The 18,521-nt window shown below is 41.5% G+C and overlaps 1 protein-coding gene across 4 annotated transcripts in view; it reads left to right on the top strand.

The window, feature by feature from the left end:
• Positions 1–18,521, top strand: part of VWF (von Willebrand factor) — a 247,354-nt gene that overhangs the window by 143,656 nt on the left and 85,177 nt on the right. For all 4 annotated transcript variants that reach the window (XM_042469124.1, XM_042469122.1, XM_042469123.1 and 1 more), the window contains 4 exons: positions 5,989–6,194; positions 12,660–12,762; positions 13,273–13,347; positions 18,126–18,230. In XM_042469124.1, the coding sequence (XP_042325058.1) occupies positions 5,989–6,194; positions 12,660–12,762; positions 13,273–13,347; positions 18,126–18,230 (489 nt within the window). The remainder of the gene's footprint in view (positions 1–5,988; positions 6,195–12,659; positions 12,763–13,272; positions 13,348–18,125; positions 18,231–18,521) is intronic.

Below are 18,521 nucleotides of genomic sequence, written 5' to 3'. Positions count from 1 at the left end.
TTTATACCCTGCCCAATCACAAGGAATCCGGGTGGGTTGCAGCAATAAAAATGCATAGCAAATACAATACAATAAAATACAATAAGATAAGATAAGATAAGATAAAACAGAGCAACGTAAGTCACAGTAAGTCACAGCTAGGCCTGATAGAGTTGGGCCTGTCTTTTTCACTCCTTTCCAGGCCTGATGATGACAGTTAGCATGGAGGGAGGGCTCTTCTTTTTGAGATATCATACTTGGCCTCTTCTGCACCACTGCTGTCAATTGAGAACCGATGGTGTAGGGGTGGTTATGAAGCCTCGCTTTTGGCCTCCACTTAAGTTGTGTCAAGCGGAAGGAGGGGATGGAAAGGAGCCTCACCCAGTCCTGACTGCTTCTGTGCCACCACTGTCGATGGAGAGCCAATGGTGTAGGATCAGTTATAAATAGCTTTACTAGATCAATGCACAGTGAATTAGTTCAGAACAGTATTTCTACTAGTAACCATGCAAATGCTTCTGCAGATACATAAGCAAATAAATAAGGATGCAGTATTTCCCTGTCATCTATATCTGTATGTGATATTCAGAACAATGCTCTTCTGAGCTTTTCAACTATCCTACCAAATAGCTATCTGTAAACCTATTGTTTAACTGCCATGCTGCTTCATTAAAAGAGCAATGATGTCTAAACTTGTGACTGTCATTGTGGTAGTCAATCTCGTATCTTCCACTCCCTCCAATGAACCTTCTCAATTTATTATGGCATGCTGAAGGTGAGAGAAATATTTCCATCATTCTATCCAGCACAATCATAATTTTAGGAATATCTATCATATTTATTCCTTTTCTCACTGGGAAAGTAACTATTTTAGACAATTTACCTGGAAAACAAACCTAGAGTTGCCCTGTTATAATATATAATAGTGCATTATATTCCAAGGGCAAAAGTTATTGTTGTTTTCAGGGAATGAAAACAGTTGCTGCTTTGTTCATATTAATTAATTAATTAATTTATATCCCACCTTTCCCATGATAATGGGATTCAAAGCAGCAATATATATATATATAAAACTATACAGTGCTACCTTGGGTTACGAAATTAATTCGTTCCGCCGCTCCGTTCGTAACCCGATACATTTCGCAACCCGAAAAGGCTTTCCGTTAGCGCTGGAAAGCCGCTAGCCGCGCTTTGCGTTTGAATTTCGTGCCGAAAAAAATTTCGTAACCCGAAAAAAACATCGTATCCCGGAACAGTTTTTTCCAATCTAACTTTTTCGTATCCCGGAAATTTCGTAACGCGATCAATTCGTATCCCGGGGTACCACTGTACAAATTAAAAACAATAGAAAAGCATTGACACATAAATATAAGCTTTAACAAACAATTAAACAATTAATGGAGTTAAAACATTAAGTGTTTATTCATTTAAAATATATATACAAACAACAGCCCTGCTGTTAAAATCCCACTGCAGTCACTGTGTAAAAGCCTGACAACATAAAAATATTTTCACTTGTCGATGGAAGACAAAGTAACTGTTATGTGGATTTGTAATTGGTTGACTGGCCAAACCCAAAGGGTGTTCAACAATGGCTCCTTTTCATCCTGGAAAGTAGTGACCAGTGGGATCCCACAGCGTTATCTTTACGTGGCACCATCCATATGTGGTGCTTGTGCACGACGCAAGTGTGATACCACATCCACATCTCTGGGCACCACATTTGCATCATGGACGCGTCACAGTGTGCTAATGGCACACTGATGACATCATCCCCATGCGCCAAAAAGAACCCAGTTTTTTCGGGTTCTTTTGGTCTGGAGGGATGCCATGCAGTTTGGCTGCTGTGGCGTCCCTCCGGAGGGAAACTGGGCTTCTCCAGCCCATCCCTCTGGGGCAGTTTGGAGAGCCCCTTTGTTACAAATTGTCAGAGTGTGGACCAGAATCCTGGATAATCAATCAGTCAGCTTGTTTATTGAAACAACAGAACTTTATTGAAGGCTCCAAAATCAGCGATGTCGCATCACTCAGCTTCTAAGCTGAGACTGACCCCTCCCAGCCAAAGCAATGCATAAGTTTCCCCCGAAGCCAAAGCACTCCACTCCCAGCAAAAGCCCGCGCAGTAGGACCCCTCCTTCCCAGCACTAGTTCCCATCCTCCATCCCTATCCCCTGAGAAACGAAACTGCATTCCAAGTCTCTGCAGGCCAGCCTCTCAAGGACACTAGATAACTCACACCTGGTCCAGCCTAGTACTATCACCATCTCTACAAGCTATGTGAAGTGCAACCCATCCCCTCATCATCCACAGTTAGAATACATCTGGTAGAATACTTCAGGATTCTAACACAAATCTTCAACACTCCACAGAGTATCAATGTTACTAATTCTCAGGGACACTCTCACTGTCATCACCTGCATATATTCCTAGCCTACAAGGTAATAGTATTGCCACTCAGGATAACTATTTTAACTCCCTCACTTGGAGTAACTAATTGGTTAAAAGTCCCTCACTCTAGATCTTAACCACAGTTCCCTTCTGGAACTTCTAAAACCTATGTCCTTCTCTGGATTTGGCAGAATCACTCTTTGGAGTCTAAACCCTAACTGAAATTCCAACTGACACAACAGAATTTCCTAGCATTGTCTAACAGTTATCTTCCACTACCTCTTCTCAATGATCTTAAGAAGTGAAGACTTCTTCTCATTGGTCTTAAGACCACTGCACAACTTACTATGCCGTAAGTTTGTGGAGAAGGCGTGCAGCACTGGTGGTCTGTTCGTGGTGGATCGTTGGCTCCTTCTTCCCAAGAGCTTGCATGGGGGAAGTAAGGACTGCCAGTCAGTGAACTGGCTACTGGACAGTAGCAGCAGGAGCAGCATTCCACCATTACCAAAAGCTGTAGTGGACATGTGCCAGAGGCATCCTGACTGGCTAGCAGGGTCCATTGAGTGTTCACCAACCTCTGAGGTTTTACCTGCTGCAGTCTGCATCCCCTGCACCTCTCAGTAACACCCCGGGCACACATTCATGTGTGACGGTGTGTTATTTCATACAGACCAAGACTTGCCCCTGAATATGCAAATAATGTGGAAGCAAAAACAACACTATTTCCCCTCAAAATCACTTTGAGCAACATGAACTAAATTTTAAAATGAGACCTAGATACATACATTCTTGAAATCTATACGTAGGTTTTTATTAGTAAGGTTACAGTTATTAAGCAATGCTATCTATGGACAGAAGTAATGCATTCTGCACAATGTCTAACAATGTTATTTCTGGCCACTGTAAGTCATGCACCTGCTCACAAGAAAAAGGAGGGAAAAAAGATCTCATGTTTATACACAAAAGACTACTTTATGTTGTTAAACTAGGGAGTTTCCAGGATGCTCAAGAGTGCTATGTCACAAGCTGAGCATTTTAAAAATTCAGAGACATTATTAAAACGCCAGACTCTTGGATGCTGTGATAGAAAAACTGGATCTTGCACTAAATCCAGGAAATGGCAGGCAAATTGCTCTTGCGCTCTCTCTTTTCTCAGAGTATTCCTCATGGAGCATTTTCAATACTGGCCTATAATAACAACATTTTCTCCAGTGTTTTGCACAGCCCTCAAAAAACTGAACTCTATTTCACTTTGGCAAAAGAAAAAAAGGTGATGGTTTGATATGTGTAGCTGCATAACAGAGGATATATATATATATATTAGAAAAGAGACAGAATACATAAATTATTTCATAGTATCATAGAGTTGGATATGACCACAAGGGACATTTAGTCCAACCCTGCCATGTAGGAATACACAAACAAAGCACCCTGAAAGCCTCTGTTTAAGAAAGAGACTCCACCACACTCTGAGAGAGCATGTTCCACGGCCCAAGCCAGACCACTGAAAATGGTGGGCTGGAGGCATCCGTTTTAACTCCAGAGGGATGCCGCAGCAGCCAAAACATGTGGCGTCCCTCCGGAGTAAAGAGAACCCCCCCCCCCCCCAAAAAAAACTGTTATTTTTATGGCGCCCGGCACACGACATGAGTGCATCATTAGCATGCTGGTAATGTGCATCCCTTGCATCAAGATGGAAGCACTTGTGTGGATGGGACACTGCCATGATGCCACTGGCACCATTACACGCTAGGGTTCAGGAGCATGTGGTTAATGTGCTCCCGAACCCTAGTATCAGCGGTGGTGGCACGCTCATTTGGGACTGTCTTTCTTGAACCAAAGTCTTTGAGTCTAAGTGCAGTATCACAAGAGGTATTACCAAAAGAGTTTTCAAATTCAGAAAAAATATGTGTTTTCAAATAGGTATCTATAAATAAAGAAACCAGGGTGTTGAATGGATATGATATATGATGAGATGAAGAAAGGGAACTTTCTTTATGCAGAGAAATGGCGGCTCCACAAGGCTTTAATGACAGGATGCCTCCATGACAATTTCATCACGGGAGCCAAGACCCTCATGCTTTAGGGACGGTCTAGCCATGTTTTAAGGACAGTAAGCCTCCTTCTGATAATCTCCTATGGTTCTATGAATAGTATCACATTTGTATTTTTCCTTATCTAGTTATTCTGAACCACTTTGTTTGCTTTTCTATGTACTGTACTTGTAATCTCAGGAGAATTTTAATCTTTTTTTAAAAAAGAAATATTTATTTGTACAACTTTTACTTGTGCATAAACAAATCACCCAAAATTGGAAATATGCAAACAGTGTGAACATTCACACATGGCTCCAAAGAGTTTTTGACTTGCCACTGTTCAAGAATATAAGATTGTCAAATGGGAATCCAGTGAAATAAAGTTTGTTGGAAAATGGCTCCATTTGTTTGCATAAGGATGAACTTTGGGCAGTCCTCTTACATCATCAGAAATTTGGGAATGATTTACTGATAATACAGTTAGATCTTATGACAGCGCCTTTAAAATACTCCTGAACAGCTGGACTTTAGCAGAACCTTTAAAGTACATTTATAACATCTACGTGTCAACTATTTAATTTATAAACCCACTAGCTGTTATTTTTGAATTTCTGTTATAAGATGTTTTCAGTAAAAATAAAAATTGTAAAAATGCACTCTTGTTTGTGTTTTAACTTTCAGCCCCACCAACATCTGCAATGCTATTCTTGGAATTTCTCAGTATTTCTTTTATTTTTCTCACCCCAGTTCATGGATGGATTGTGGATGACCAAGAATGGATTATGGCTTTGTTCACTAATATGCTACATTGCCTGCTTAGTTACAAATGTATACATAAGTAATGTCTCCTAGCCTGACATACACACCCCAGACCCTCCTTTACAGTGAGCAGCTGCATCGAGCAAAGGAGGTCTATTCAGCTGACAATCAGACTGTGAGGAGTGGAAATGACATTTCTTGCCCCTCCCACCAGTGGGCAAGGTTGTGATGAGGGATTGTGACATATGTCCTGCTTCTCATCATTGCAGCCTTGTTTGTTGGTGAGATAGGGTTGGAAATATCATTCTTCTGCACTCCAATCACCTGCTGAACAGACCCCCTTCACTCAGTTTGGCTGCTTTCTGTTAAAGTGAGTCCGAGGGCATTTGTGATTTTGGCAATAGTGCCATGATCAAACAGTAAACATTAAGAAGAATTTCCTGACAGCAAGAGCTGTTCAACAGTGGAACACACTCCCTCAGAGTGTGGTGTAGTCTCCAACTTTGGAGGTTTATATAAAGAGGTTGGATGGTCATTTGTCAGGGGTGCTTTGATTGTGTATTCCTGCATGGCAGCAGATTGGACATAATGGCCCGTGAGGTCATAGATCTTATGATTCAATGATTCTAACCCTACATAGTATTACTGAAGAGAGAGGAGTTACATATTTGCAATTATAGGTTATGAATCTATAATTGCAATACAAAATGCCAACCATTGTTTATTATCCTGATAATCTCCTGTACACTTTCTGAACAAATTATTTAAGTCTTTTCTTTACTTATGATTCCATTTATTTTCTTATTATACCATGTGTTTTTAACAGCTCTGAAATGTCCACCCTCCTTGGTCTATAACCACTGTCAAAAAGACTGCACAAAGCGCTGTAAGAATGGTACCAACATTGAGATCTGCATGGATTATCCCATGGAAGGCTGTTTCTGTTCAAATGGGCAAGTCAGCTTAAATGGCAGCTGTGTTCATGAAGAGGTCTGCACTCAATGTGTCAGTGAAGATGGAAGCCACCACAAGGTAGATGTCCAGTTATCTTCAGAGTCACTAATTTTGTACTGGATAAAATAGGCTGTGAAACAAATTAAAAGCAAAGGCAAAAACCACATGAGAGTTAAAGACTGACATGAGCCCAAGGTAGTTAATTACAGTGGAAGATGCTCCCTGTCCCTGCTATTTTTTACCTTTCATTCTAAATTTCATTTACTTTTGTATCAAATGCAGAAATGTATTAAGATTGGGGCATGAACTGAACTCTTGGGACCTTTGCTTCTACAGACCCATGTGAAAAGCTGAGGAGAATTCTCACATATGGAGAATTCCTTACTCTGGAAATTAAAGGACTTGCTGCACTTGTTCATTCAACAAAGAAAGCTAAACAAAGAATCTTTACAAAATTAGATTATTAAATTTAAATATCACTGTTTTTAAGTGTATTGTGTATTAAACTTATGCTACAAATTTGAGAGTTAAAACATAAAATGAAATTTAAGAGCTATTTTAACAGTATGAAAATTTGAGTAGCTTGTTTATTTAAGAGAAGTGAAATGGAGGAAAGTAAAGTTAAGTTTCAGAGGGAAAAATATGCAGACTACTTCCAACAGCAGTACATAGTGTATATTCCATTTTATCAGTGAACTGAACTGTACATATGACATGATCTACACAAAGTAATTCTTCCTTGATTTCCCAGATAGTATCATCATACCTTCAACATCATTTAATTTGCTGTATTCACCTCTAAGAGCATGATCAAATGATTTAACATGTCTTTCTTTGTCAGTGGCTGCAGATTTTTTAACCCTCAGCTGATATAAAATAGACTTTATTAATCAGTCTTGGGAGGTGTCAAACATACTACCAGGAAACCATTATATATTAAGATATTAAGCATGACACCACTTGCAAGTAAAAATAAGTCATGCCTACATTATGAACTTTCCTTTTCCATTAAAATATAACATAACCCCAAATCCACAAAAGAATGATACCTTAATTGACCAACCAATATGCAGAAAAAAACATCAAGGAAGTTTTTCAAGCTTCATCAGATTGTTTCAACAGGCAAAGATCTTAAAAATTATATACGAGTCAAGAAGTGACTATGTTGGCACCACAGGCCTGTATTTTGTTGTATTTGTTATTTCTGTTCAATTAAAATGGTCCAGAGCAGTCATTCCCAAACTGGCCAGTACCACCTCCTTGAGACAGTGGAAATATTCAGGCATATGGAGGTGAGGGAAAAGGTGAGGTATAGGGGGCAGTGAGGAAAAAACAGGGTAACAGGGTGCCTTCAGTCAAAGTATTCATGTGCAAGAAAGATAAGGAGAATCAGTAGCCTGTAGGACAATGCTGGGTATGAGGAGTTATAGCACATGGCAGTGGGGGAGTTGAAACCCTGCTTAAACTTTGTGAGCTTTACTAGGACTTGGCTGGAAGGCTGGAGCTGCGCTGCTGCTCCTGCTTTCTTTAGTCAGTCAGGCCAAGAGAAGAGCTAGCAGAAGAAAGAATATTTCTATATGTAGGGAACAACTTGAAACTTTTTGTGGAAGGCACATCTCTGGGGAAGGAGAAGAGGAATATCTGCAGTCAATTCTTCCAAAGAGTCCTTTGCCTCTCTCAGACTGAGGGCCCCTTCCCACTATTGTTTAAATCAGATCGTGTCAAATCACAATCCGATTTAAACCACCATGGTGCCCACTTGGGAATCGATTTGGAATCTATTCCCAAAGGGGGGGGCATGGTTTTCCCCCATTTAACCCATGCTAAAAAGGAGCTGGGTTTTCCAGCTTCTTTTTGGGCTGAATCGATTTATTTGACAATAAATTGATTCAGCTCAGTGGGAACCCAGGACAGATTCAAATCCACCCTGGCAGCCCCTCTCCGCCATGCCTGCCTGCCTCCCTCCTTCCTGGGGGTCTCAGCGGTGGTGATGACGGCAGCGACAGCAGCTGAGAAGGATGCCGGCCAGGGCTCGTTGGACGTGCCTCCGTCCGGTGTGCCTTAGTCCTTCAATGAGGTCCAGGACAGAGGCACGTTGAAAGTCCACTGGCTGGCAGCCTTCCCCACCACTGCTGCTGCTGTCGCTGCTGCCACCACTGCTGTCCTCTGGGCTGCCAGAGCCTCCCAGAATCCCAAGCTCATGGAGGCTCCGGCAGCCTGGAGGGCAGCAGCAGGGAAGGCTGCCACCTGGGGAACTTTGATGTTCCTCTGTCCTAGACATCACTGGAGAATTAAGGCACGCCGGACGGAGGCACATCCAACGAGTCCCAGATCATAGTCTTCTCCGCCACTGTCGCCGCTACCATCGCCACCACCGGGGCCCCCAGGAAGGAAGTAAGAAGGAGGGAGGGAGGGAGGGAGGGAGGCATGCATGGCAGGAGAAGCTGGGGAAGCCTCTCCTGCCATGTCAAAAGAAGCCTGTCAAAACAGTCATTTTGATTCCTGAAAGGAATCCTGAAACAGGCACAAACATAGTGGAAACCTCTGTGTTTGCTGAACCGGTTTCAGGATTTGGTTCAGGAACCAAATCTACAGTAAGTGGGAATGGGCCCTGAGAGTCCTTTCTTGTTGGGAAGAAAAATGGGAGGCTAGCTGTGCCACGCCCCTTCCCAGTAAAGAATAAATGCTAGTCTTTCTTCACTGGGGAGAAGCTTCTCCCTTTGCACAAGGCCAGCACAGGCAAGAGACTTCTCAGTTGCTGCTTGATCGACTGTATATTGCTGCTTCCAGGGTGACTGAGTGCAAAGGGAGCAGCAGATAATGAACCAGTTGAGCAGCAAATAAGAAACCTCTCACCCATATTGCCTTGTGACAAAGGCCAGCATGAACAAGAGGCTTCTCAGTCTCTGTTCAACTGGCTGCTTAGTTGCTACTCCCATGGTGACCAAAGGAGCAGTGACTGAGCAGTTGGTCAAGCAGTGACAACAAACTTCTCACTTATGCTAGCTCAGGCTCGGCCAAACTGATCACCAACAATGGTCCGCCCTGGCCTTGCATTGGGAGGCATGGAGACACACTATCCATGATGCTGCAGCCTTTTTTGAAAGCTCATGTCAAACGAGTCTTGAAGAGAAACGACAACGCAGAAAGAACCACAACCTGGAAACATCACCCAAGAAGACTCTCTGCTGTGCTTTCTGCAACGGGACTTGTTTATCTCAGATTGGCCTTTTTAGTCATCAACGCACTTGTAGAAAGTGTAGGATGAGTCCTTCCTGAATCTTCGTTTGCAAAGTAAAGCCAGAGAGAGAGAGAGAGAGAGAGAATCATAGAATCATACAGTTGGAAGAGACTGCAAGGGCCATCCAGTCCAACCCCCCTGCCATGCATGAAATCTCAATCAAACTATCCCTGACAGATGGCCATCCAGCCTCTGCTTAAACACCTTCAAGGATGGAGATTCCAATACATTCTGAGGAAGTTTGTTCCACTGTCGAACAGCCCTTACTATCAGAAAGTTCCTTCTAATGTTGAGGTGGAATCTCGTTTCGTGTAGCTTGCATCCATTGCTCCGGCTCCTAGTGTCTGGAGCAGCAGAAAACAAGTTAGCCCACTCCTCAATATGATATCCTTTCAAGTATTTAAACAGAGCTATCATATCACTTCTTAACGTTCTCTTCTCCAGGCTAAACATCCCCAGCTCTCTAGGTTGTTCCTCATAGGGCATGGTTTCCTTCACCATTTTAGTCATCCTCCTTTGAACACGCTCCAGTTTCTCAATGTCCTTTTTGAATTGTGGTGCCCAGAACTGGACACAATATTCCAGATGGGGCCTGACCAAAGCAGAATAGAGTGGCACTATTACTTCCCTTCATCTAGACACTATACTTCTACTGATGCAGCCTAAAATCACATTGGCCTTTTTAATGCCACATCACACTGTTGACTCACGTTCTACTTGTGGTATACTTGAACTCCTAGATCTCTTTCACATCTAGTCTCGTTCAGTCACGTGTCCCCAATCCTACATCTGTGCATTTCATTTTCTGCCCTAAGTGAAGTACCTTACATTTCTCTGTGTTGAATTTCATTTTTTAAATTTATTTTTTATTTTTTAGATTTGGCCCAGCTTTCTAGCCTATTCAGGTCATCTTGAACTTTGATCCTGTCCTCTAGGGTATTGGCTACTCTTCTAATTTGGTGTCCTCTGCAAATTTGATATGTCCCCAATTCTGTCATCCAAGTCATTGATAAATATGTTGAATAGCGCTGGGCCCATGACAGAACCCTGTGGCACCCCACTGGTTACTTCTCTCCAGGATGAAAAGGAGCCATTATTGAGCACACTTTGGGTTCAGCCAGTCAACCAATTACAAATGCATGTAACATTTTGTCTAGCCCACATTTCACTAGCTTTTTTGCAAGAATGTCATGGGGAAACCTGTCAAAGGACTTAGTGAAATCAAGATATACTTGATTTCAGGTCTTACTGAAATCGTGATATACTATATCCACAGCATTCCTTTCATATACCAAGCTGGTAATTTTATTTAAAAAGAGAGATTAGATTTGTCTGACATGACTTGTTTCTCTGAAACCCATGTTGACTTTTTGTGATTATGGAATTGCCTTCTAGATGTTCACACACTCTCTGTGTAATGATCTGCTTTAGAATCTTTCCTGGTATTGATGTCAGACTAACTGCATGATAATTGTTGGGATCCTCCTTTTCCCCCGTTTTGAAGATGGGAAGAACATTTGCCCTCCTCCAGTCTGCTGGGATTTCTCTTGTTATCCAGGAGTTCTCAGAGATTATCGCCAATGGCTCCAATGTTACATTAGCCAGTTCTTTTAATATTTTTGTATGTAGTTCCTCTGGTGCAGGAGACTTATATTCATTTACTTTACTTATTCTGTGCTGAAATTCCCCCATTCTGTCCTCTGCTCCATTATCCTCAGGTTGAGCACCCTTTGCCTTTTCTGAGAAGACTGAAGCAAAGAAGGCATTGAGTAATTCTGCCTTTTCTCTGGCCTTTGTTAGATTTTGCCATCTTCTCCACACAGTGGCCCCATGGTATCCTCATTCTTCCTTTTGCTGTGGACATATCCAAAAAAGCCCTTTTTGTTGTTCTTAACCTATCTAGCAAGACTGACTTCTTTCTGCACTTTAGCTTTTCTGATTTTACCCCTATAAATGGTAGCTATTTGTCTGAATTCCCCTTTGGTGATTTCCCCATTTTTCCATTTCTTATACATGTTCCATTTAAAACTTAGCTCAGTTGAAAGTTCCTTAGTCATCCATCCTGGTTTCTTGAGACATCTCCCATATTTCTTCCTCATTGGAACTGTTTGAACTTGTGCTTTCAGTATCTCCCTTTTAAGAAATTCCCATCCTTCTTGAACTCCCTTCTCTTTTGGTATTCCTGGCCATGGGATCACACCCAGTATTTCTCTAAGTTTACTAAAATCATCTTTCCTAAAGTCTAGAATGTGTTTCTGACTTTGCCTTGCCTCTCCTTTCCATTGTATAACAAACTCAAGGAGTAGATGGTCACTCCCACCTAATGATCCCACCACTTGCACTCCATTAACTAAATCATCCCTGTCAGTTAGGATCAGGTCCAAAATAGCTGATCCCTTTGTTGCCTCTTCCACCTTTTGGACAATGAAATTGTCTTCCAGGCAAGTGAGGAATTTACTAGACCTTAAGGATTTGGCTGAGTTTGACTTCCAGCAAATATCAGGATAGTTGAAGTCACCCATCACTACTACATCTCTCCTTTTTGAGTGTGTAGTCATCTGTTCTAGAAAGACATCATCCAATTCCTCCATCTGACTTGGGAGTCTGTAGTAGACTTCCACAATAACATCCCTGTTGTTTCTCTCCCCTTTAATTTTTATCCAGATGCTCTCCACCTAGCTTCCAGGATTGATGTCCTGGATCTCTTCACTGGTGTAAATGTCCCTGGCATATAAGGCTTTCCCCCCTCCTTTCCTGTTTGGCCTATTTCTCTTGAAAAGGTTATACCCCTGTATTCCTATATTCCAATGAAACTCATCCCACCAGGTTTCAATAATGCCTATTATATCATGTTTGCTTTGTTGTGCTAGGAGTTGAGGTTCATCTTGCTTATTCCCCATGCTCTGTGCATTACATATATTGAAACTCTTCAAGTTCAGATTATCTTACTTCAGTCTGTTGAGTAGAATTCTATGATTTTGTAATTCTGTGACTCACTTTTCATATGGTTTCTCCAACTTTTAGTACCCTACAGTTCCTTGGATTTTATAATTATGCTCTTAAATTCTGAGAAATAAAACAGTGTTCTAAAACCTTATTTGCATCTTCTGCTAAATATGTTAGTTCTGATATTAAACCATGTAACATCTCTGATTTTTTGCAGTAACTATAAGAAACAAAAGTATCATAAGTAAGGTTTTTTTCTGTATTAGTTCTCTCTTTTCATCTATAGTTCTGCCTAGTTTTTATAATACACTATCAGATAATTTCTGTCTTTGAAGCAATGTTCTCTTCTTGTATAGTACTTGGAAGCATGGATACCTTCTGAAGAACCCTGCAAGATCTGCATATGCCTAGAGAATAGAACCATAAACTGCACCCTTCAGACCTGTCCAGCTGCCAAATGTAAGCCAAATACAGAGGAAAGGGTCTTTTTTCCCCTAATAATTAAGGCATAACTGGCAACCTATGCTGTTTCTCCATGGCCCCTATTGCCGTGTCCCTTCTTGATTTTAACATGGGGGGGAAATCCTCTTTCTTTCTTTTGGAATGTAATGAGACTCTGTAAATTCTTCATATATGTACTATTGTTTCTGTATCTCATGCAAATTCTGTAAGGTCTGAGCCAAAATACAAGGCGATCATAGCCAGTTTTCTACTGCACAGATTTTTTCAAGATGCATGTTTTCCTTCCCTCTCTATTGAGTCAAAGACCTTATGCCTCTGAGTACATATGCTTTATAACTCTAGCTAATACCGTTCTTTTCCTTAAAAGAGGGCTTAGCTGTTTATGATATGAATAGCTAACCATGTTAGTACTTTTAAATAGTCTAGGATAAACTGATTGACACTGAGAATACTCATCAATTTTTGATTAAGATATTAAAACATGTAGCTTATTATTTTCCTTTATAGCTGTTATTTGTGGTCCCTGTGAAGTTCCAAGATTACAGGAGGATTCTGATCAGTGCTGTCCAGCCTACAAATGTGGTAAGTTTCTGAAGGAGATAATATTGATGGTTTTCTTTCCATTGTGTGCATACAGCGTTCAGCATACTGTGAATTCCAATTTTAGAAAATTCAAATTTAGAAAAAAGATGTTTCTATATCATATGATGGAAACTGTCTGATTGCAAACATATCTCATGTTTGTGTTTAATAGTTAGAAGGCAAAAAATAAATATTTTTTCCAGTATTTGGGGAAGATTTTAGTGCTCTAAATACCTCCTCACTCCTCCCTATGGCTAACAAATTAAGGTTATATAGACTAACAGCAAAATCATTTTTCAGATGCTCACCCTTCTGTAGACAAAATGGCACCATCCATACAGCAATGGGGAGATTGAAACAGCCAAACAAGATTTTAGCGTAGAGGCAATGGCTCCAGATGTCAAAAAGCTGCAATGTCCCACTGAGGGGGCTGAACTTCATTTTTAAAAAATTATTTTGCCCCCACATTGCCCCAGATAGTCTTGGTGGCAATTTTACCATGTTTGTCATCTTTGTGAGACTTGGGATTGGCTCTGACCAAAAATCACAACAACTTAATGTAAAACAAAAACGTTTATTGTAAAGAACTAAGGTAGAAGCATCCTGGACCAAGTCTTTGCAGAATCTAAGGCACACAAAGGGGAAGCCTTAATTTAAACAGATCACGGACCCCCACTTTTTTCCCCTTTCCCCCCTAAGTTCCTCCAATTCCCCCCCCCCCCCCCTCAGCAGAGGTTGAATCAAAGCAACCCAAATGTAGGCATCATTTAGTCTCCAGACATCCTCTGCCCTGGGAAAGCTATTGGTGCCTTAATTGATGACTTGTATCTGTGGAACCTCTCCCAGCCATAAATCTGTCTCAGGGTGTGAAGGATTCTTTGCCCTGCTAGCCAGTATTCTGCTTACGTGACCCATCCGATTACAGAACATGGCCGCAGATGGACATTTCCCATAATGCCTTTCCAATTGAGTCCTACAGATACATACCTTTATTTAATACATACATATATTGCTAACATACCCTAAGATATATATATATATATATATATATATATATATATTAGGTATATATATATATGGCTATGTTCACTACTAGATAGGAGATCAGCAGCTTTTGACAGTCTGGTACTCCTAAGATGCCGCATTCAAACATTCCAACACATCATACAACAAAGTAAAGGTTGTATGTACATATCATCAGTGTCCATGTAACTAATTACTAACTTAAATGACTTAATCTAAACTCTTTAACTCATCATGACAGAACCCCGAATGAATAAATGAATGAAGGGGATTTCTGACAATCCTCTCTAGGATATTTAAGAACTAGAGGATGTCTTTTTTTCCCCCAATAGAAAGTTATCTGGAAGTTGTATTCTGGGTCACTTTCTATTGGGCAAAGACCTCACCAGGGCCTCAAATTCCTCAGGGATGACAAAGATGTAGTCAGATTGTGCCTCACACTCACTAGTGGGGTACTGGGGACACATTCTTGGGATTTTTAAAAAATGTTATTTCCAAAAAAATGAGGGAGAGGACCACAAATATAGCTTTGAGAGATGGATTTAGAATCATAGAATCATAGAATCGTAGAGTTGGAAGTGACTGCAAGGGCCATCCAGTCCAACCCCCTGACATGCAGGAAATCACAATCAAAGCATCCCCAACAGATGGCCACCCAGCCTCTGCTTGAAGACCTCTAAGGAAGGAGACTCTACTACACTCCGAGGGAGTACGTTCCATTGTCGAACAATGGAAGTTCCTCCTAATATTGAGGTGGAATCTCTTTTCCTGTAGTTTGCATCCATTGTTCTGCGTTCTAGTCTCTGGAGCAGTAGAAAACAACATGACATCTCTTCAAATATTTAAACAGGGCTATCATGTCACATCTTAACCTTCTCTTCTCCAGGCTAAACATCCCCAGCTCCCTAAGTCGTTCCTCATAGCGCATGGTTTCCAGACCCTTCACCATTTTAGTCGCCCTCCTTTGGACGCTCTCCAGTTTTTCAATGTCCTTTTTGAATTGTGGTGCCCAGAACTGGACACAATATTCCAGATGGGGCCTGACCAAAGCAGAATAGAGTGGCACTATTACTTCCCTTCCTCTAGACACTATATTTCTATTGATGCAGCCTAAAATTACATTGGCCTTTTAAATGCCGCATTGCACTGTTGACTCATGTTCAACTTATGGTCTAGTTCGACTCCTAGATCCCTTTCACATGTAGTCTTGTTCAGCCAGGTGTCTCCCATCCTATATCTGTGCATTTCATTTTTCTGCGCTAAGGGCAGTACTTTACATTTCTCGGTGTTGAATTTCATTTTGTTAGCTTTGTCCCAGTTTTCTAGTCTGTTCAGGTCATTTTGAATCTTGATCCTGTCCTCTGGGGTATTAGCAAATTTGATAAGTATGCCCCCATTTTTGTCCTCCAAATCATTGATAAAGATGTTGAATAGCACTGGGCCCAGGACAGAACCCTGTGGGACCCCACTGGTCCCTTCTCTCCAGGGTGAAAAGGAGCCATTGTTGAGCAACCTTTGGGTTTGGCCAGTCAACCAATTACAAATCCATGTAATAGTTACCTTGTCTAGCCTACATTCTACAAGCTTTTTGCAAGAATGTCATGGGGAACGTTGTCAAAACCCTTACTGAAATCAAGATATACTACATCCACAGCATTCCCTTCATCTAACAAGCTGGTAATTTTATATATAAAAAATCTTTCCTGGTACTGATGTCAGACTAACTGGACGATAATTGTTTGGATCCTCTTTTTCCCCCCTTTTGAACATGGGGACGTTTGCCCTCCTCCAGTCTGCTGGAACTTCTCCTGTTCTCCAGGAGTTCTCAAAGATTATTACCAATGGTTCTGATATTATTTTTGCCAGTTCTTTTAATACCCTTGGATGTAGTTCATCTGGTCCTGGAAACTTATTTTCATTTAGGTTAAACAGGTATTCCTGTACTTTCTCCTTACTTATTCTGTGCTGAATTTCCCCTTTTCTGTCCTCTGCACCATTATCATCAGGTTGAGCACCCTTTGCCTTTTCTGAGAAGACTGAAGCAAAAAAGATGTTGAGTAATTCTGCCTTTTCACTGTCCCCTGTTAGCATTTTGCCATCTTCTCCATGCAGTGGCCTTACCGTTTCCTTCTTCTTCCTTTTGCTGTGGACATATCCCCCCCCAAAAAAAAACCCTTTTGTTGTTCTTAACCTCTCTAGCAAGCCTGAGTTCATTCTGCGCTTTAGCTTTTCTGACTTTACCCCTGCACATACCTGCTATTTCTTTGAATTCCTTTTTCGTGATTTCCCCCTTTTCTCATTTCTTATACATGTTCCGTTTCAAACTTAACTCGGTTGAAAGTTCCTTAGTCATCCATCCTGGTTTCTTGAGACACCTCCCATTTTTCTTGCTCATTGGAACTGTTTAAAATCGTGCCTTCAGTATCTCCCTTTTAAGAAATCGTCATCCGTCTTGAATTTCCTTCTCCTTTAGTATTGCTGACCATGGGATCACCCCCAGTATTTCTTTAAGTTGACTAAAATCGGTTTTCCTAAAGTCTAGAATGCAGTTCTGACTAGGCCTGGCTTCTCCTTTTTATTGTATAACAAACTCCAGGAGTGCATGATCTCTCCCCCCTAAGGATCCTACCACTTGCACTCCATTAACTAGGTCATCTCTGTTAGTTAGGATCAGATCCAAAATAGCTGATCCCCTTATTGTCCCATCCACCTTTTGGACAATGAAATTGTCTCCAAGGCAAGTGAGGAATTTGCTAGACCTTAAGGATTTGGCTGAGTTTGACTTCCAGCAAATATTAGGATAGTTGAAGTCACCCATCACTACTACATCTCTTTTTTCTGAATGTGTGGTGATCTGTTCTAGAAAGACATCATCCAGTTCCTTGCCTTGCTCCCTCTGTGTCAGTTTGACTATTTTCTCCAGCCCTTTTGCCTTCCAGAATACTGTCTCCCTCCCCCACATAACTCAGTTTAAAGCCCTCCTGATCAAATTCTTGAGACTATTTGCAAAAACGTTTTAGCCAACTGGCGTGAAATGCAACCCATCCGTTGCCAGAAGTCCTTCTTCATGGGCCCACAGCCCATGGTCCAAGAATCCAAACTGTTCTTGGCAGCACCTTCTGCGGAGCCAGTTATTTACATCCACTATGTTTTTCTCCCTTCCTGGACCATGCCCTTCAACTGGGAGAAGAGATGAGGTGACAACCTGTGCATTCATCTCTTTCAACTTCCTACCCAAAGCCTCATATCCCTTCCGATATTCTGAAGGCTGTGGCTTGCAGTATCATTGGTTCCCACATGAATCAAAAGAAAGGGGTGATGATCAGTAGGCTTGACAAGTCTTGTCAGCCTCTCAGTCCCATCACAGATCTTAGTCCCAGGGAGACAGCACACCATCAGAGACATCTTGTCAGGCCCACAAACCACTGGTTCAGTGCCTCTCTGCAAAGAGTCCCCCACGACCACCACAGACCTCCTCCGAGGCTTAGCAGTGGCTGTTCCCTTTGGTGGAGCTCTCTGGGTCCCCTACTCTGTGTCTGCATTTTCCCCATCCCCGATATAATGTATTCAGTGATTAGATTTGGATTTATGAAATAGAATAGACTTTCCTGACAAATGGCATGGCATGGCACATCTATGTGTCTGTCTACCTGTCCTCTTGAATAAGATCACTCCACGGTGCAATTTGTGATACTTAACATTAAAATCATTCAGAATAAAGTATATTTTCCTTTTCTCTTATTTTTCATCTTTAGTCTGTGATCTTGTGACTTGTAAACTGCCTCCTGTACCCATCTGTGAAAATGGTCTCCAGCTTCTGCAGACAAATCCTGGAAAATGTAGACCAGATTATGCTTGTGGTAAAATTTCTTTGATGTATTCTATCTTTATTTACACTGTTTATATGTGGGTACATGCATGCATGGAGCCCTGGTGGCGCAGTGGTTAAATGCCTGTACTGCAGCCATTCACTCAAAACCAGAAGGTTGCGAGTTCAAGACCAGCAAAAGGGCCCAAGCTTGACTCAGGCTTGCATCCTTCCGAGGTCGCTAAAATGAGTACCCAGACTGTTGGGGGCAAATTAGCTTACTTGCTAATTAGCTTACTTGCTGTTTACCGCTATTCCAAAGATCATAGCGGTGAACAGCAAG

This window comes from Sceloporus undulatus, chromosome 5, assembly GCF_019175285.1.
Source record: "Sceloporus undulatus isolate JIND9_A2432 ecotype Alabama chromosome 5, SceUnd_v1.1, whole genome shotgun sequence".
Lineage (NCBI taxonomy): Eukaryota > Metazoa > Chordata > Lepidosauria > Squamata > Phrynosomatidae > Sceloporus > Sceloporus undulatus.
The sequence above is the reverse complement of the archived record's forward strand: the minus strand, read 5'-3'. Positions and strand labels throughout refer to the sequence as shown.